At 38.5% G+C, this 22,142-nt stretch overlaps 1 protein-coding gene across 1 annotated transcript in view; it reads left to right on the top strand.

Annotated features, from left to right (window-relative positions):
* LOC149246691 (zinc finger (MYND type) family protein / programmed cell death 2 C-terminal domain-containing protein) overlaps positions 1-22,142 on the top strand; it is a 117,179-nt gene that overhangs the window by 89,436 nt on the left and 5,601 nt on the right. Inside the window, exon 9 of the mRNA XM_089458001.1 lies at positions 14,554-14,668. Within this exon, the coding sequence (XP_089314127.1) occupies positions 14,554-14,668 (115 nt within the window). The remainder of the gene's footprint in view (positions 1-14,553; positions 14,669-22,142) is intronic.

Here is a 22,142-nt window from a genome sequence, read left to right on the forward strand (position 1 = left end):
CCCCATTAACTAACATTGCCTATTCACATGGTTGACATCCCTGCGCGGTTTCCAAGCCAATGGTTTAACTCCCGCGGTTAGGGACTACGGTCATGGTTGATACCTCCGCCTGTTCACATGCTGCAGTTTCCGATGCGGTTACAATTCCCCGCACGGTTTCCAAGCCGACAATTAACTTAACCTTCGCTCACATGACCACTACTGCCCGCGGTCTTCTCCCGCACAGTCACGACTGCGTCTTATGACTGTTTTGTATGTTTTTGTAATGTTTTGTTGTATTTACATAGCCCGAGAGAGTTGTACATAGGTTCTATGTGTTAGGTTTGAATACATTAAAATGTAATGTTTTGTAATATGGTCCGAGACTTAGGTTTTTAAATAATGTTTTATGTCATAGGTTTAGCACTAGGGTTTGACACCATAGCTTAGTGTTAGGACTTTAGCATAGGTTTAATAACATATGTTTTACACCATAGCTTGAGTGCTAGTCTTAGTCTTAGGTTAGGACTTAGACTTAGGCTTAAGGCCATTACAAAAGGTCTTGCCACCTAGCTTAGGTTTAGTTCCACCATAGAGAAAACCCATTACAAACTTCTTTGTCACAATATGACGTTTAGTCATTAACACCATGACGACAACCCAATTCGAACCCTTGGAACGGATGACACGACACACCCATGTCGATGATCAACCTTGGAGGAACTATCGAGGAGGACACTTGTTGACAACCAGATACAAAACCATCACCAAGAAAACCATTAACATCACTTGAACAACCTGAACCTTAACAACACTGTCGAAGCTGACGACAATGAACTGAATGCTGACGACGACACTGCACACTGACGATGAACCTGTGCAACTGATCTGACGAGATCCTCCTGGATCATACGAAGTAGAAGATGTCATGATGAAAGACCATCACAAAGGTAATTTTGATTTAATGTTTATTCCTTATTTTTGAATGGTATCTGGATGGGCTTATGCAGGGCTGCCAAGGGAAGAGCTATGTATATCTTCCACCACTGATGCCCATAGTAGTAGGATGATAAATCCTTAAGGAAACATGTTATGAAGAGGCAACATGGCATGAAGGAAGGCCATATATGGAACTGATGGATCACTTTTCGATGAAAGGAATAGTGACATGACTACCCATGGATGAAAGTGATGGATGGTCTGTGCTCTACAAAGAAGTCACCCCCCCCCCCCCCAAAAAAAAAAAAAGAACATGAAGACTCCCGAATAAAGAAAAAGTTCATGACATTGTGAGGAGGAGTTCTTCAAGCAGCTGGTTGTCCTATCATCTCCACCTAAAGAGATGTTGTAGGTCTCTAATTAAGAGGGACCCTGGAAACACGTTTCTAACTTGGTAGAAACTTGGAAGAAAATTCCTAAGCCAAGAGGGAACTTAGCTACATTCCTTTTGTAGGAATGAGTACATTCCTTCATTGGAATAGACGTATCCTCCCTAATTAAGAGGGAGAGATAGACACATCATTCTTGTCTTCACTTGGTAAGACAAAATGGAGGATTGGGTAAACATGTGGCATCCAATGCTCTTTGAGGATGAGTTAAGGCATCCAAGATAAGAGTAGTCGTAGAGGCCGATATTCTTTGAGGATTGGGAATCCAAGATAAGAATAGTCCTGGTGGAACACACCTTGAGAACTCGGGTGGGGTATGCTCTGAGAGAGACAATGATGAAGGTGTCTATACATCATTGGTCTCACCAGCATTGAACTCAGATCTTGTGGAGAGATAGAGCTGTTAGTCAAGGCCTTGCTATGTGACAAAGCTGGTTGATATGATGTTATACAAATGGGTTTCCAATCCGACTCTTCTTATGAGAATTCTTTAGATTGAGAATGTACAAGTACCTTGTATGGATTATGAATACCTCCCTAGTTAAGAGGGAGTGTTGAAAAGTGTAACTAGGTTCAGTCTTCATAATGACGTGTAAATATGTTTTTATGCAATTGATGTAAAGAAAAAATATTAATGTAATACTTGAATCATACTTTTCATGATCAAGGAATTTTATTTTAGTTAAGTATCCCATTGTGAGCCTTTAGGTTTTGTCGTCAAGTCATAAAAGTCTATAGAGTCAACTTCATGTATGAAGGACCCTTCTTGGGCATTTGCATGAATTATTAAAAGAGTTAAAAGGCCCTCCAAGACCAAGCAATAGCTCCTAAAACAAGTCGACTTCAAGATGGAGTAAATAATCTACACCAAAGGACATGTCGGCTCACCTTCAACTCAAGTTGGCTTATTTTATGGGCAAACCACTATAAATAGGGCAACTTGGCCTCATTTCAAAGAGAGATTTTCGATAAAGGTCTGAAGCTAGAAAGAAGTGCGAAGTTAATCAAGAAGAAGCCTTATAACCAGTGAAGGGAAGGGAAGGAAGAGTGAAGTCTTTTGGCATTTTTTTGGGACTGTTTTTGGACCAAGTACACTCCACACGTGCGAGATTGAAAACATGTTTGTTGCATGAAAATGGGCGAATTATTACAGTCATAGTAGAGAATATTTTGGTTGAAGAACAAGGAAGATCTCAAGCCGAATTGTCAAGAAGAGGTCTCCCTCTAGATTGAAGATAATCAAGGGTCAAAGTTGGTCATCCACACGTGCTAAGAGTTTCTAATTAGGGCCAAAAAGGTTGTAGATCTGAAGCAAAGAAAAAGGAAGCCGAATTCTAAAGGATAGTCGAGGAGGAAGAAGCAGAGGTTTGACTATTGTTGACTCAAGCAAGAAGGATCTCATCAAGGAAGCTTTGTGTCTTGGTCTTAGAGTGGCAAATAGGTCAAGGGTATTGGTCTTGGTATTCGTCAATTGGAGTCTCTATAAGAAGAAGAATTCGTTTGTGTTTTCCTCTCATGTGGGAGAGTTTTGGCCCTGGCTGATACCCTATATCATGTGTCTCTTGTCTCTTTGTTGTTTATGCATTGATAGCTGTTTGATGAAAAGAACACAATAATAATCTAACTCAAAAGAAGATCGTAATCTATTGAAGTAAAAAGCATTCACAAGCAATTATCATTAACAAAGAAATCACCTAATCTTGATGCCCTAGATTTCTCAACAAATAGATGGCTTCTTGAGGTGATTGCCCCCTCTATAGCAGAGCAGCAGAGTTCATACCATCCATTGTAGAGACAGAGATTGACCTTTATGATACAACATTTGCTATCTAGAGCAGAGCATTGGGCTATTTGATGTCCCTACATGATGCTTGTCACCTCAAGGGATCCCTAGAGGCCAAAATGCTGAGCCGATGAAGGTTGGTGTTGGAGATATTGATTGTGTGCCCAATGGACCTAGGATGCCCCCAGGTCAGCCTCAACATTGTTTAAATGACCTTGCTTGTTCCAGAGCCTAGATGATGATGGTCATCCTTGAGATGACGAGGGAGGGCTTGTACATCACCTTGGAGCCCCAACGCTTGAGTTATTGAGTGCCACATCACCTCTTTTGCTCCTTTGAGGGTGACGTAGGGCACCTTGGACATGACGTGTTGGCATGGAGTGACTTGGTTGGCTTACATAAGATCCTTGAGATGCATCTTGGAGTATGGAGCACTCATTATCCCTTATCACACCTTTTGGTGGCTTATTGAGCTCATTTGGAGGATGATGTCATGCTTTAGGAGCATTTCTCCCATACATGTGGGATTTTATGGCACATTTGTTATGTTTTTGAGCTATGAGGTTGGCTTGTAACCTCTTTCTTGTGGAACACTTAAATTAAACTTGTCAATAGGGATTTTTAGTTGAGTTATTGTAAAAGCGAGTGGGAGAAGGCTCATATAAATAGAACCTCCTCTCATTTTCTCTTTTCAGTATCACACATAATTCAACCTCTCTCCAAGAGAGGGAAATTTGTCTCTTTTTCACTACATTGGGAAAAATGTGAGGCATATGGATGCGGCTTGCTAGTGGAAGTGATTTTTGCTTGGAGACATTGGTTTGGATAGGGCTAAAACCCAAAAAGCTACTAAATCCATGATACAAGGTGGATGGGTCATCCAACCAACTTCAAGGATATCCAAGTAATGAAATAACATGAAAATGAGCCTTAATTATCCCAAGAATGTGAGTCTACAAGCATGCAAAGGTGACGTCATATCCCAAAATGCATGCATCTCCATGAAAAAGTGCAAGGGATAACCAAAGGGGTTTGCCTCATCCCAAAAGTCATGTCTCCTCATCAAAATGGTGCCTCATCACCAAAGATGACCCTCTTAGGACCAATGTCACCATCAAGTAAGGTAATGTCATGATCAAATCCATCAAAAGGTGACATCATCATACTAGTGCATGATATCACTAAGGTAAAGGGTGTGAAATCTCTTTTGGGGGGATACAAAGTCATTGTCGATCATCATTAAGAATCAAACAATGTCCATCAAGAAGGTACAATGCCAACCTGGGGTGTCCTGTCATCTCTTGGGCACCCCTGATCTCCAAGCAATGTCCTAGCCTAGATCACCAACGTCCAAGGTCTTGAGGTTGAGGGAGGTTCTCATCAATGGTGCCAAGTCATCTTGAAGGTCAACATTCATCAACAGGTGCCCAACATCCTTTGTTAAAGTGCATTGTGTCATCATCAAGTGGTTGGTTGGACATCATCTATGAAGAGTTGGAGAAGCATCATATCGTCCCTCAAGGGATCTTGGATGCACTTGGAAGAATCATCTAACACATACTCAAGGAATTAAATGAAATCAACATCATGGGTACAAGAACCATAAGAGCATCAAGGTGGACCATATTCAATGTCAAAGCCATTAAAGTACTTCACACAAGTATCATTGTCAAATGTCGTACTATTGCTAGCTTATGATTGTGCACAAGTTACCATACTTATGTTTGAGAGGGTTATCACGTGAGCCTGTTAGATTTTTCCAACCCTAAGGGGAGGACCAACTTGTAGGTTGACCCTTTCAAATAATAGGTGCAAGTGATAGACATTATGGCTTGGGGTTTACTTCATGAAATGTGTCATAGTCTTATACTAGGTTATGTAAAACCATTGTCCATGAGCGCCTTTGTAGAGGGAGTGCTTAGCTGCTTGAGTTACCTTGCCTCGCTTTTTGTTTTTCCAGGCCCCCATATGTCTTTTTCTTAATTTGAAATGGCTTGCTTGACACGTGTCATTGATTTATAGATTATAGTGATGATATAATCCTCCTTTAATGATGGGTAGTTTATTGCTTTATCAGGGTTGAGATGTTCATTGAGAGTTCCTTTTACTTTGATAGGCATGATATGCATGGATACTCTTGGGAATGAGTGGCTATATAAGAGGGGGTAGAGCTCAAGCTATAATTGGCTTTTGATTGCTTTACATCCCTTGCCATTCTTTTTCTATTTGACATTTGACATTTGGCTTATGCTTTTTTCTCTTATAGTTGCATCAACCTCAAGTATTTCCAAACCCTTCTCATAGGACAAGGCCAACAGGGAACTAGTATGAGTGACTAACAACATCTAGTCAAAAGATGGGATAAAAAAATTAGGAAACAATGACAAGTGTTAAGTATGAATAATATGGAGTGCTACCATCATCACAACCTCATATTTTTTCCTTTCCTAGATAGTGAAAGAATGACCCTAATGAATGTCACACTGTACTAGGGCAAATGACAACCACCGAGGTGAAATAGGGAACAAGTACACAACTAATAGCGGTCTATAATCTGATTTCAATTTGTGATCCATACTAGAGTGCCTTAAACATTAAATGAAGAACTTGAATGCAAAGATGGTTAATCTATCTCACAATAGATGGCCTACCTTCATCGAATGAGGAGGCTAGATCAATGAGTGTACTGATTAGAGAATGAGTGAGAGGCATCTGAGGTTGACTATTCATTGATCATAGTAGGGGCTTTTGGCTGGCAAGCTACACCATAGGAGAAATTTTTTCTCCTAGGGTTACCCATGGATGTGGATGGGTAACAGGGCCTTGAATAGGATGTGCATCTATCTTATGTAGGAGTGCTAGGTACCATAGGGAAGGATGGTTGGCCTTATGAGCGTTAGGACCATGTGGCACACTCTAAGAGGTTGAGCACTTGGCTTGAGAGAGTCTGGCTGAGAGGGTGAACTGTTTGGAATTTGTTGTGGGCTGTTGCCCTCCAAAAAGTGGGTAACCCCATAGGAGAATTTTTTCTCCTAATATGGACAGCCAACCAACCAACTACCCTACATTGCTCAGTATATGATGATATGCCATGTTACTCAGGTTGATTTTCTAGTGCTAATTGGACAAGCATAGTTTTTTGCAACTGATAATTACTTCCAATGATATATGATATTACTTTAACACACTCCAAAACATCATTAAGTAATTACACTCTAAAAATTCAACTAGTCAAACATTGATTGTCTCAGAAATTCGACTTGGAAACTTCAACTTCTTCCTTAGATAACTTTCCACGTGAGAGAGAGAGAAAAAAATGTGAGTGATGAGTGTATTAAAATGAGAAGTTCAAGCGTCTTTTTATAGTGATTTTAGAGTTCCTAAGAGGCATGTCTCTTTGCAAATTAAATTTAAAATTAATTTTCTTTCTTTTAATTTAAAAAATAATTTTTCTTTCTTTTAACTTGTGTAGCTAGGTAATACCTCCTGCAACTACCCAAAAATCAACACTCTCTTAGCTGGGGAGGTATTCACCTTGACTTCCTCAAGATGCCCACTTAGCTGAAAAATTTCTTCATTCCAAGAAAAGATTGGATGAGCCCGGCATGTTAATGTATCCATCCACTTCATGTTCCATTCCAAAACCATGTGGAAAGCATCTTGCATCAACATCATGCAAAAGATCTAGTCACCCACTAGCCAAATACCCTTTGGTGATATGGTCAGGTACCCCTTGACCGGGGTTAAAAACAAAACTAGTCTTGGGTCACCAACTAACCAAGTCGTCACTTGGAACTAGGTCAATTTTCCCTGACCAATGGTGAAACCCTGGGCCCATTTACCATTCCCCCATGTCGTCACATAACACTTGAATGGTAAAAATACTTACCTGATGCTTTGAGGCACTCACTCTACCCACTAGCCAAGTAACCCTTGGCAATATGGTCAAAACCTTTTGATCGGGGGAGCACTTTGGGCCTTGATGCAATCTGGGCCATTCTCCCTAGCCACATTACATGAACCCCGACAATACCCTTGACCTAGGGAGAATGTCTGCCCTGATGCTACAACATCAACACTGCCTCTCAACGAGGTAGGCATCCTTAACCACTCCAAGCTTGTAATTGAAGTATACAAACTTCATTCAGGACAGAGGCTTTGTGAGAATGCTAGCAACCTACTTGTTCGTAGAAATGTATTGGAGCCTCACTACTCCCTACTATACCATGTCTCAGATGTAGTGGTACTTGATCTCAATGTTCTTCGACTTGTCATCACGGTCTTTTCCGACACCTGATCAGACAATCCTGCAAGCAGCTTCCAAAGCCACACTGCTTCACAACTCGCCAAACTAGCTATAATATACTCAACCTCTATAGTGCTGAGTGCGACAAATGTCTACTTCCTGCTCATCCAATATATCATAACAGAACCCAAACTGAAGCAACATCCTGATGTGCTCTTCCTATCTTTGGCACTTCCTGCCCAATCAAAATCTGTGTATCCTTGCAACTGTACTTCACCATTTGAGACATATCTCAATCCATAATTGATTGTACCATGCAGATATCTCAACACATGCTTTGCCACAATCTAATGTACATGCCTAGGTTCCACCATGAACTAGCTCAAAGTGTTCATTGTAAAGCAAATATCAGGTCTGGTATTAACCAGATACATCAAGGATTTGATCAACTGTCGATACATAGAGGGATCCACCAAATCTGAGTCAGAACCTCTCAACTTCTTCAAATTGGTCATAATGGGAGTGGCCATGGACTTGCAGTCCATCATCCCAAATCTCTGAAGGATCGTAATAATATACTTCCCTTGACCAAGGAAGATCCGACCTCGCTTCTGCCACTCTTTAACAACCTTGTAGTAAAGATTGGGATCAACATCACTCTTGGTAAAACCAAGACTCATAAGTTTTCCATCAATCCGAGAATACCAAGCCCGAGGGGCCTACTTGAGTCTGTACAAAGGCTTCTTCAGTCTGCAGACATGAGACTCCTTCTCATGTACATCAAATCCCTGAGGTTGCTCTGTGTACACTTCTTCCTCAATCACTCCATTGAGGAAAGCATTTTCACATCCATTTAATGCAATTTCCAACCCATAATAGAAGCAATATAAATAATAGTTCTAATAGAAGTGTATCTGGCGATTGGAGCGAATGTATTGTCATAGTCTTCTCCCTCCTTTTGGGAGAACCCTCTTGCCACAAATCTCACTTTGTACTTCTCTATGCTGCCATCTACCGCATGCTTGATCTTGCAGATTGACTTGGAATTCACCACTGACTTCTCCCTCAGGTATCAACACAATTTCCCACACATCATTCTTCATGATGTATTGATATTCCTCCATCATGGCATCCTTCCAAACCTGTTGGCCTGCTACCTTCTTATAGTTGGATGGCTCGGAATCAATGATGTGAATCATCAATGTTGCATATCCTGAGTACTTCTTGGGATGTTTTCTTTCCCTAAAAGTGCCACAGGGAGTTGCATGCTCCTCTGCATCTTGCAATGTACTTTGAAGCCGTGCCAACTTCTTCTTGGATTCTAGAACAACGGCCTTAAGTGGGTCCATTGGCTCAATGGGCCCTTTTGGGTCTTCTTGATGATCTAAAGGATGTTCCATCGGTTCAGAAGGCCCTGAGCCCACATCCTTGGGAGCCTCTTGCTCCTCAACATAAATATCCATGTGAGATCCTTTGGATCTCTGATAGGCTACATCCTTCCAATCTAACTGACTGTCTGCTCCCTCTGAACTAGAAGCTCTTGGTTAACAAGCACGGTTCTAGATGTTTGTACAATTTCTCCCTCTCAAACATAAATCACTCTTGTTGAGTTTATGCTCGATCTTGGGAGAATCCTTTGAGATGCCCTTTAAATCTCCTAGGTTAATTTCTTATGAACACTAGTGGATCTATGTCGTTACTCCCACAAATATTTTCTACCCTCATGCAATATATCTCTCTTGTATTGTTACTTATTTTTCTATTGTTTACAAGGCTAATTCTCTTCTCATATTAAAATTTGTATTTTACTCCGTTGGAATTAGGTTGTAATACCCACATAGTTTTTGACTTTGTTGAATTGTTCCTTCATAATTTTGCTATTCTTTACATAAATTTAGGTAGAAGTAAAAAGTAAATATGCAGTACATTTTTTATATTTCGGTAATTAAACATATTTACTAGGAATTACTGCCCACCATAATTTATGCAATTCTTTGCATAAATTTAGGTAGGAGTAAAAGTAAATATGTTGTACATAAAGATTGTAACCCCAAAAATTTAACACTGCCCACCATAATTTATGCTTTGATACCATGTTGATTTTCTAGTGCTAATTAGACAAGCACAATTTTCTGCAATTGATAATTACTTCCAATGATATATGATATTACTTTAACACACTCCAAAACATCATTAAGTAATTACACTCAAAAAATTCAACTGGTCAAACATTGACTGTCTCAGAAATTCGACTCCTTAGAAACTTCAACCTCTTCCTCAGATTACTTCCCATGTGTGTGAGAGAGAGAAAAATGTGAGTGATGAGTGAGTGTGTATGAAAATGAGAAGTTCAAGTGTCTTTTTATAGTGATTTTAGAGTGCCCAAGAGGCATGTCTCTTTGCAAATTAAATTTAATATTAATTTTCTTTCTTCTAATTTAAAATTTATTTTTTCTTTCTTTTAACTTGTGTAGCTGGGGAATATCTCCTGCAACTACCCAAAAATCAATACCTCAATCATTTGCAACGATTAGACACTTCTCACCATCCGACATTCCTCTTAGAGGATGGTGGGTCACCATTCAGCAGGGTATTTTAACTATTTTCCAATCATGTGCTTTTACTTAATGTTTTAGGTAGTGTTGCACTTATCGCGATAACATTGGAATTATCATGATAATATTGGTAAAACCAACCTCGACGATAATATTGGCAATAATTATCGCAACAATTTTCCCTTTTGAAACTATTGCGATAATTTCAATTTATTGTGATAATTTAGATAATTATCACGATAATTTTGAAATTATTTCCCTGACTTAGTCAATTACAATTTTTTACCAATTTTTTTTCCTTTTAACCCTAATTTTTTTAAAATGTGTTAGGGGATTGAGTTGTGAGGATACTCTGACTATTTGCATCAAGCAAACAAGGGGAAATCTATTGTTTTCATTTCCCATGATGCATATCATGAGATACATACGCTCGTAGTTAATGTAATATTAAATTCTTAAAGTAAAAGTGATAGGATACTCTGACTATTTCCATCAAGCAAACAAGGGGAAATCTATTGTTTTCATTTCCCATGATTCTTCTCATGAGATACATACACTAGTAGTTAATGGTAATATTAAATTCTTAAAGTGACATTCTCTTTTATCTTTTATTTTCATCATTTCGTTTAAATTTTTAACATTGCTTTCAACTTCATTGAATTTCATATGGAGAAAGTAGAATTTTAGATCCTATTCAAAATTTAGTAGACTTAATAAGTTAATAGTTTTCAGGATTTTAGGATTGTCGGGACTGCAATGTTTCTACTGGATTCTATGATGTATGAAGGTATGGGAGTAACATTTAATCAAGATCACCAAGCCCTCTATGTACCTCAATGTTTGTGGCATTGACTGTTGAAACTCCTCCATCACGACCCTAGTAAAAATGTGTCACTTGACATCTTATATATTAATTTTACTTTCATATTTATGTAGCAATGTGTTTATTTGATGTTGATGTTGTTAAAAATTGAAAAAAATGATTAGTTTTGTATTTTTAAAGTTTCCTGACAATTTCCGATATTTTCCCTGATATTTCTGATAGTTTAAATTTTGGACCCCTGGCGATAAATCACCAATAAAGATAAATGTAACATTGGTTCAAACTATCATGCTATGGCATATGATCTATTGCAAATGGATGTTGCCATTGGTCGTTGTTTAGATAAAGTTTGGAGGTCATCCATTACTCTTGCAGAACATTCCAAGACTCATCTTTTTTTGAAGCACAAGATTTGCACCTTCAGAGATTCTAAGTCTATTGGTATCTCTATAGAGCATCACCTTTGTTTTGGTAATGCTTTGGATGCTCTTGGCCACCTACTTCCCACAAAAGTAGAGATCAATAGGGTAGTTAGTGATGACATATATTGAAGAGACATTTATGCCACTTGGTTCCTCTCACCCAAAAACTATTGGTTTCAAGATGCCCCTTTATTATAAGCACGTCATGTCATTGGTGGACGATTGCATTGCTTGTCTTGACTATAGTCGACATCATTGGGATCATAGCATCTGTTGGATTTTCCTTGGGACCTAGATCTGGTTTGTGGCTAACCAGACACACAAACACACTAGGAACCCACAACTTACAAGCACTTTGCACAACGAAAATTTACAATAGTGAAATAAATTAAGTACATAGATATATTGAGCCCAAAGCTTGATTTTTTATTAGTCCATCAATAAAAGAATCATGGGGTTCTCATACCAGCGATCATGGCCTTTCATATCAGTAGTACAACTAGTATACATAGTATACAAATAGATTAGGGCTTGAGGTCAGATCCATTTTGACCTTCAAACTGCCCAACTAAACAATCACAAAACAAACAACTTACTTGCTAATACAATCAACCCTTTCAGTCCTTATTTGTCAATGTTTCCTGGCTGTCCTTTGCCTCATTCACACAATGATTTGACTCCTTTCAGATCTCTGTCAAACCAGCTACTCACAGTGCATTTAATCCTTCAAATACACTGCATGTTCCAACATCAGATATTCCAGCTACTCACAAAGGTCAATTCCTTCAGACCATTTGCATTCCAACCTTCAAACACTATTGTTCATGCCCTCCTTTGGTGAACAACCTTACTTTTGTGGTTGGCCTACTCCTTTAAACCAAACCCTACAACCAATCTTAGCTCCCCATGTAGTAGCCCTAGGCACAACCCTTCGTCCTCTGTTTATCAACCTTCTTTCACCTTGGTATGCCCTCTTTTTAGCTCCTTATTGCATGCGGCCTTGCCCTAACAAGGCTATGACCAACTCCAGCAAGATATGTGACCCTTGGCATGCTTGCTACACTCCTTTATAGATTTGTGGAAGCCTCGACCTAGGTTCTTTTGCTACATACCCTGTTACAACAGCCCTAGACTTAGCTCAACCTAGTCCTTTAGGCTTGCGGTTACTTCATTAGGGCTGCGACTTTTCAACAAACCAAAGAACTACAAGCCTTTGGCCTTATCCAAGTCTCCCAACTTTGCGTCCAACCCTTAGGGCCCTCTTGAAGCGGATCCTGTCTCAGATAGATATGTGACCTCCTCCTAGGTTCTCATGTAGCAACCTAAAACAAGATCATAACTCGGCCTAACATAACCAAGACTCGACCACCCTTTTGTCCACTTTGATGTAGCTTCCATAGACCCACGACTTCCCTCTTGGGCACTCGACCCTACCACAAAAACCTTAGATTCTTCATGCTATCCTTGACCTCCTCGCTGATGGAGCACTTGGAATCCACACGACCTCCTTCTTGCGGTCAGGTTCCTTGACTCAGTCAAATAATAGAACCCTCGAACTCTAGAAAGACACTTCAACTTGTCCTCCTTATGCTGGCTGCGGTTCCTCTCTTGAATCTGTGGCTTATTTAGGGCACACAATATCCTCAAGTGAAGTCCATCTCACTTGTGATAGAGGAGCCTCTCCTTAGGCTCTTATTTATATTTTTCTCTTGGGTCATTTAGGAAACCTCTAGATCTTTAGGGTCTTAGCCTCTCAACCCATTAGAATAATCAATTGATTTCTTTAGATCTCAAACCCACTGCTTCGGGTCCAAAACTCCAACTTTGGGTAAATTTCTTAACCAACTACTTTTGGTGGGTTTTCCCCCTTGAAAATACCTTTCGAGCTACCCAAAATTCCAACAGCATCGAGATCCCTCTCAGCCAGTTATGGGGTGATTGACATCACCTATGGGTTGAGATGGACCACCACCTCCCAAGATCTGAGAGGATTTTTTATCTATGCTATCTCTAGGAGACTAAGTTTGCAAAACACTTTGTCTTTAGGTTTCCTAGATACTATGAGCTTTGGGGGATGTATCACTTCTGTTTAAGGGCTTGGGTGGTTCCCTTATTGCCTTTCATTACCTTGATTTGAAGTTCCTAGCCTTATATGCCTAGGAGGTGGTGATCCACAGGAAGACACTATCATCTCCTCAAGGCCCAATTTTGTTAGGCTCATTACCTTTTTCTTTTGTTGTATCTTTGTTGGTGGAGGCACTCCGTACTAGGATGAATTTCCACCCATGATTTGGATGGTGGTATATTTGTTATATAAAGTACCTCCTCTTGCATGGCTTGTAGACATGTCATCTATATGAGACCTCAAAGTCAAGCTCGCTCACTACAACTAGCTTAGTTGTAGTAGCCAAACCTCCATCATGAGTTTCTTTTCCTTAGTCTTGGATGTTAGGAGAGAGGTATTTTTGGTCTTTTCTCTTCTCTTCTCGCTTAGGGATTGTACAATTAGGCTCCTCTAGCCTTGGGCACTCTTTGGTTGACATCATTAGTGCTTGCATTGGCCCCTTCACACTTATTGATGAGAGTAGGAAGGCCTCTTCTCCATCTAATATTGTTTTCACTTATGATGTTTATGTGGGGATAGGGCCTTGCACCTTGTAGGGTTTGCCTTGTTCTTTTACTTTCATTTCCACTTATGATGTTGATCTGAAGCTAGGGCCTCACGTATTGTAGGGTAACAGTGGTTGCCTAGCTGTCGTGCTTTTCTTTCTTTTATTGTTTTTTATATGTCTTATAGTTTGATAGCATTTTAGCTCCAGGAGTGTTTTAGACACTTCTACTGGTTAGTGGGCATTGTTTGTAATCTCTAGTCCCATTTACCTATCACTTGGTCATTTGTGGACACTGGACATTAATAAAAAAATCTTACGTTATCTTATCTGTGCTTGAATTCATGGAAACAAAGATTGATTTAATTAAAGTCAAACAACAATTTTTCCTTTTCTTGTTTTACCAGGATACTAAGTTGTGCATTGCACTGAATATTGTTTCCAATTAGATGTCATAGCAGATAATGTGTAATTAGGTATTATCTTACCAACATTGCTTTGCCTCAGCATTCTGAAAACAACAGTGTATGATTAGTGTTAACTCTATTTTAATCCAGAGGAATCTTGTGGAGCTCTTAAGGTCCATGTTAAGTAGTCTTAGACTTTAGAAATACGCTTATATATTTATTATCTCTGTTGAGTGTTTCTTTTAGACAATTGTGTGATTCATATTTGTAATTATGTCATTACAATTGTGAGCTGCAGATTGTAATATAATTTTCCTTGATATAACATGTTTCTGAAACAGGTACTGTAGGTCCAAGAATGCAAAAATCTTGTGGCCAAGATTAGAAGGGCAGCCACGGATCACTGACATTCCTAAATGTACGTTGTGTGAGGGACCTCGATACTTTGAGTTCCAGGTATAGGAGCTTGTCATTAACCTATCTGCTTTGGTTTTTTGGGTCACCTGGTTGAATGTGAGGACCTTGGTTTCGTATATAAAAGCATTAGACCCATTGTATTGAAAACTTTTTAGGGTTGACCTAATACTTGATGAAAAGCTTTCATATGAAAGGGGATTTGTCATCTGGGTAAATTAATCGTCTTATGGTTGCTTGGATAATAGGATGTTGTATGTTGATATTATTTGATGCTAAATCACTGAGTCTGTCATAGACCTTCTAGCTTACTCTCTGTGCTCATGATTGGTGCCTTTTTATTGGAAAGTTATGGTTTGGATTTGAAGTTAACTTTTTCCTTTTCTACTTCCGGCGAGGAAGCAAAATTCAAATTACGCAGATGTCATTGTGCAATGAATCACTAGGGTTTAGAGTATTTATAATGATAACCATTTGACTAAGGATGAACTTAATTTCTTATTTCTCACTAATATTGAAATTCTTTTGATATGTCTAGATAATGTTTGATATGGGTTGCATCTTGTGGGTTTTGGGATGTCACTCGTGTTCCCTATGTTTGAGTGTGGAGCGAAGCTTTGCAGACATCTCATGCTGCCTGAAGGCCACAAGAGATGATGCCTGGATGTCACTAGGATGCCGCTTGTTCCAATGAGCCATCTTGGGGACACTTCTTAAGATGTCCATTCTTAGTCTTCCACATCACTGTGATCTGGTTATATACATGTTTATGAGGCTTTCCTATTGTTGTATTCTTGACTTCATTTATCCTAGATTTAGCTTTGGCATTTTCTAGGAGTTGCATTTGCATTCCCACATTGTACTCGTACTGGATGAATCCGTTAGTCCCATTGACCTACTTTTGTGGTCATTCGTTGGACATTAATAAACTTATCTTATCTTGTTCCCCCCCCAAAGACCTAAATTTTCATTTTGCATGCGAGGAGAAGCAAGGACAGGAATTAGCAATGAATTTGTGAGTATCAAATGGCAATTTTTGTGCATGGAGGAGAAATGTTAAATGTGGAATATTAGAGTTTTAGCTCAGTTTAATGGAAATAGCATTAAAGTTGCAGCCACCAAAACCCTTCCATTCAAGCAACAAAAACCCTATATCAAATACAATATGAGTCGCTCAAATGTAAAATTGTGGGGAGGGGCATGCAAGTGGTAGAAATAGGAAGTGAGAGTGTGGCTGGAGCTGTGGTTGGGACCACATGCCGACCTAAAATTTCAGTAGAATTTGCAAAATGGCCCTTTCAAGACTCAAAAAATCCTATCAACATGTGACCAAAATAACTAAAAAGTTAAAACAATCCTAAAGGTAGCAGTGAGTCAGTATTTGGAATGAAGATTTCACTAGGAGATGTAGGTGGGTGAAGGAACATCTTTCAGGCTTCACTGGCCAAGGTGTTAAAATATATAAAAATTAGCCTTGCAAAAAAGACTGAAGAATTATGTTGCAAATGACTATAGAAATGAAGAGCATCGCTTGTAACAAAAATGTCTATTTGTATCTTAGGCTGCTGTGGAGACAATGATGATAAGATAAAATGAGATAATTTTATTAATGTCCAACAAGTGAACACAAAGCTGGTCAATGGGATTGAAAAGTGCAACCATTATGAAAAAACAATGGGTGTGTGAGCTCTACTAAAAGCCGAGAATGAGCTAACTAATGAAAATGCGTAACATGGGACTTCATGCATAAGATGGGACTTTGGAAATGAGTTGACTTTCTAGTTCAGCTATTTTGGGATGCTGTAGAGTGAGTTTTGCCCCTCTAATGTAGTGTAAGCAATGTTTTAAAACTTGGACTTGGACTCGGAATCGGTTGAGGGTCAACTTGGACTTTGACTCGGACTTGGATTGACTCAGACCAATCTGATTTCAAGACTTGATTTAATAAAAGTACATAAAATATTTAGATTTTAATTAAAAACTATATATTTTATTCCAAACCATGATTCCAAACTATTAGAGACAAAATATGCACCATCTGCTCATGCATATACCTGTAAGGGTGCATCTATATATTTTTTTCAAAGTGGAACCAGGTGCAATACATATCAACAGCAAAATACATAATCAGTAAGGCTCTAAATGGCCTCTAGACATTAGAATTTGAAAATCATGCTACAACCTTCTCCTTTTGCCTAGCCTTGTCTTCAGCAAATTTTTCAAGCTGATTTTGCAATTATAATCTAATCTGTCGAATCTCCACCATGCATGGGTCAACTTGGCCTCTTATACCTATCAACTGCTCTTTTAACCTATCAACACCCCCCACCCAAATTTATGCATTTTTTGCAATAAAACTCCTTATCAACAAGATCAGCATGGATCCATCTAGGGTTTTTGACTGTTGGGGCCATGGTAAAATTAGAGTTCGCAAATTCAAATGCACAACATTGCAAAACCTATCCTAAATTCTTAACATACAAATTTCATACATGAAACTTCAAATTAGCAGAGGCTGAAAGTATGGAACTTTAATGACAGATTTAAAGTCTGCAATTTAACGAGAGGAAAACGTAGGGACAGATTTATCACTCAACTGTTAGCAAACAATATACCTGGCTGGTAGAGATCATTGCTCCTCAATGCTGCGCTCCAAAAGTCCAAATGCTCACATATGCTCAATGAGAGAGGTGTGAGCAAAATAGAAGGGTTGTGGGGGGTGGAAGGTCTCCTTATAGCTTTTTGGTAGGGTTTAGGAATTAGTTTTTTTCCCCTTAAAATTTGCATTTTCCATGTTGAGTTTTCCAAGGTGGGGTCCAGTATCTACTTGGTTGAGTAGGTATGGACTTGGCCTAGTAGGTTTGGTTTGGTATCTATTGCCACAAAATCTAGCAGGCCTAGTGCAAAGCCCCGCTATGTGGAACCAGACCTTATGGCAACAAGAGAAAGGGTTGCCACTGTCATATCAAAAAACCTTTCTCTTGTTTTTTTAGTGGTATTTGATCACAAGGGAGGCTTCCTTAAATCACCTAAAGATATTCAATTGCTATGGCTTAAGGTGATTGATAAGAGGTCTATAAGATGGGACAAAGTATTGGCAAAGCCTATAAGACCTATATGTTCTACGACTACAAGACCTATATGTTCTATGACAAGTTTCAACTTTCAAGTACTCTATTCCTAGACCAACTTGATGGCTGTTGTAAGTTAGGGTTTTGTTGATTTGCAATGATAAGGTACTCGATGTCATATAATAGCCAAAGAAAAAGGTGTTTCAGGGATAATCAACAAAGGAAACAGGGCCTTCCAATAGACACCAAGGATTAGGGTTTATTAATGGAATTTTTTCCCTGAATATATGCATGAGCAGCAAATTAGAGATGATGTCAGCCCTAAAGAGGAAGGTTTCACCATGCAACTATGCTAGATTTTGCTTTATTGTTATTTATTGATGCACTTCCTACTTTATGAATTTTAAACATCAAGCAAAAACTCACTTTAATGCAATTTTCCACATAAAACCCTAGCCACTGACACTAGATGTCTAGGAAAAAGGTGAAGAAGAAGGGGTTTAATTAATTTAATGGATGATCAACACAACTTATGATTAACGCCTTATCCTAAATGGGCTTAATGGAGTCTTCTAGGGCTAAAATTCAACAAGAGCGGATTCCAAGGAAAATTAGTCAAGCACCAAACAAGGAGAGGCCTTCTCTCGAAGAGAAAGGAGATGGATGCCAAGGGGATGACTCCCCAAGCTCCTAGAGAAAAATTCACTTTTATTATTATGATGTTACAATGATAAGAGCCACCTTTATAGTGAGAAAGGGCTCAAATTTCAAGAAGGTTTTTCAATAAAGATTTAACTTCGAAAAAACTAGAATCCCTTCTTAAGAAAATGTTGAAATTTGATGACTAAATAAAAGTTTTCAACAATCCCAACCCGGTTTTAATTTCACCTTATCACTCCCATTCAGTTAAATGCCCTTTCCCATAAACATACATTCAACATATAGAATTCTCGAAATGAAATTTTCAGATTAAAACACATGGGATTGTCAACACATGCTGAAAATAAATATGGACATAACCAGACCAGCAACACATAAAAATACACAGATTATTGGTCAACTTAGACCCAGGCAAAACCCCTTCAATCTTCTCTTGGGAAAAGCTGTTAGAGAGCTCTTCCAATTTATTTATCTTTCAAGTTCAGGAAAAATACATTTGCAGACAAAACAAAACAACAAAATACAACTTATCTCTTCAGCCCAAAACTCCTTGAAAATTGTGCCCACTTTGCCTCTATTTACGTGCCGACTTGAAGCTGAAAATATGTACTGTACAAATATGACAGTACGAACTGTCCCGTAAGATTTGTATGGATTCCCATACCACTGTACGGACTTTTTTTCATTTCTTTTCAAAAACTTCTCTTGAACGGCATGCAACTCACAACATTCAATGTTCTTCGTATTGTACCTTCTGCTATCTTCTAAACCTTGATTTTCATGCCCAACTTTGCCCAGAAATCACTCCAGCTTGCTACAACAAATTTCTCCTTCAGAACTTTTCTCCAGCTCTCAGCCTCCTTTCTCCAATCTGCTCATGAAGAATGAATGCGATCTCTCTTGAGTCTTTTCTTTTCCCCCTTTTGTTTCCCTAAATGACTTTTGGGCAACCCTAAGATCTAATGGCTCATATTCATTTAGATCAAGGGATGAGAATAAATGTGCATTTAATTCTCACTTTCTAATTTTTAACTCACCTATTAAATAAAGTACCCACATTGTACTTTATGTCTAAAGTCACTTTTCACTTTATAATTTAACATTGACTTTACTACTTATAAAGTCACTTTCACTTTATAAAGTCACACTGAGGAAAATAATTATTTTGGACACTTTTCCCTGGGTAGAGACTAACCCATGGGAAACCACTTGTCCAAGGTACATTAAAAATCAACAGAAAACAGTGAGGGAATTTTACAAGAATTTATGCAAAAATGAGGTAGAAAAGGGTCCTCAAAACAAATCTGAAAATTTTTGAAAGGCTTGTCCTAAAAAATCAGTCACTTAAGTTGAAGAATTTCGCAAGGAGAAAGGGTGAATCTCCTTCAAATACGCACGACCTAGCAGAGGTAAGGGACAACCTTCAATTGCTTCACGACCAGGCAAGGAAAAGAGGCCTCCGAAGGCCCGTGACCTTGATAAACTTCTGCTCCAAAGGGTGATTGTGGCCTGCAAAAAGGTTTGAAGATAAATCCTAGCCTTGACAGCCTAAATCACTGTCAAAGTTAGAAATATAATTACTCTTAAAGGGGCTGCCAATCTCTGCAAAATACATCCAAAGATTAGTAGAAGGAGATGAGAAAAAGTTGCAAAAATATTCACAAGTAATCTACAAGAAACTAGATCAAGGATTCGAGTATAGCTCTTCTCCTAGCCTAGCCATAAATATGCTCCGTGCTAGCTGATATATATCAAAGGGAAGCTCGAAATAAGTGTTGGAAAAATATTTTTGAAGGTAGATTGTTGTCACAAATCAAGTCTTGGGAGATCCCTGCATAACAATCCAAATGATAGGACTTGGGGAAGAACAAATATGTGGGTGCTTCTACTTTATCCTCAAGAGTGGGATAATACAACCTAGCATGTCCGCTCATGCTTGATATCTGATTTACAAAAAAAATTCATTCTACACAAGCTCAAAACGATTTGTTAGTTCCGTTTGGGATTAGATAATATAATGAAAAGGAAATCTTAGCAATTCAACCGAAAATTAACTAAAATGTCCAGTTCTAGAATAACTCTAATCCAAATACTAGTGCAAGGTAGCTAGACGTTAGTACATCAATGAAGCTAATGGAAATGACAAATAGAAATTATAGCAAGTATAACATATGCACATAATCATAAATCATACAATGATGATGGAGGCAAGAGACCACATATGAACCCCAAAGTCTCATTATTTCATAAAAAATGCAAGTGTACAATGCACAATAATCTCCCCAAGCACAAGAGCTTGTTTTTTCATAGGAGAATAGGAGCCAATGGCTTATTCTTATAGAGAAATGGGAGCAAATCCCAAGAGAGAACTTATGTGACAATGTAGATGGAGATAATCGCAAGGAGGCAAGTTGAATCTAAGTGTGAAGAGCTGCTATGACACGTGTGAGAGAGCAAGTCGAAATCTCCTTGCTGGCCCAACATATTCCCTTGTGTAGAATTTCCAACTGCCATGTGTGAGGAGCTGACCTGAGGTAAGGTGGAGACATGTCTCCACTAAAATAGCAATCAAATCTGCCACCATAATTTTGAACAATTCGTTGACCTCTTCAAGCTGCCACAGGAAATTTGATTTCCTCAATCTTAGAAAAAAATTTGATTTTCACATGTGCTCAATCTCCTTACTGATGTCATGTGCCAATGGATCATTTCACTGCCTCTTGACTTGCCTTTTGACTTAAGATAATTTCCAAGTCATTTCCATGTCATTTTGTCACATGGAGTTCTATTATTTTTCTCCATTTTATTTATTTTTGGGCTATTTTATTGCCACATTTTCCTCTAGACTTAGGAAAAATGGGTTTTGAGGGTTTATAATTGATTTTTTACCCCTCAAAGTGTGTCTTAGTAGAAAGTTGAGGCGTAGAGGTCATACCCCATACAACTTCTCTAGACATTACTTATTACAATTTACATAAACAATATATTAAAAATCTCGTCCTGCAGGATAATTTAAATAATGGTACCTAGACCTAATCAAATTCTGCGAAACATTACAAGTGATCTAACAAGGTAATATGCATTGACTCTAGACACCAGGACTCACTTAAGGCCTCGCTATCAAGCTTCACTACAACTTTGGGGTTCTAACTGGGAGAAAAAACTCAATTAATTATTAGGTTTTGTAAAAAACAAATAATTAATCAAGTAAAATAAAACTCCTTAGAGTGAACTCACTTGATAACAAAGTCTTAAGCTACCTAGGCTGTTACATGACTCTATTTCATTATGCTAGCATCACTTTACAATATCCCCATAGGGCTGCGAAATCTGAGTACAATAGAGAAGAAGAAGAGAGAGAAGAAAGAGCTTAAAAGCTCCGATGATATCTGAGCTTTGCAGGTGCAAGAATCCTTTGACATATCTTTTGGCATGGAGTCTTCAAGTGTACTTCAATAGTCATCAACATGCATTGAATATTGAGCTTAAGGAAATTTGTAGGATTAGATGAATAAATATGCTTATGTCCCTATGTGGATAAAAAATCCCTTCATCAAATTGGAGGGCATGGTCCTTTATTTTAATGGATAGATTGACAGATATTAGTTAGTGATGACTCATTATTATTATTATTGTTACATGTTTGTAAGCCCTTTTTTTCTTAGTGTGTTTAATTGTTTTGGATAGGGTTTGACTTTCCAATTTTAACTATAGACACTAGGACTCACTTAAGGCCTCGCTATCACGCTGCACTCCAGCTTTGGGGTTCTAATTGGGAGAAAAAA

Source organism: Pinus tabuliformis, chromosome 7, assembly GCF_031772625.1.
Source record: "Pinus tabuliformis cultivar Carrire ecotype Pingquan chromosome 7, CPIR1, whole genome shotgun sequence".
Lineage (NCBI taxonomy): Eukaryota > Viridiplantae > Streptophyta > Pinopsida > Pinales > Pinaceae > Pinus > Pinus tabuliformis.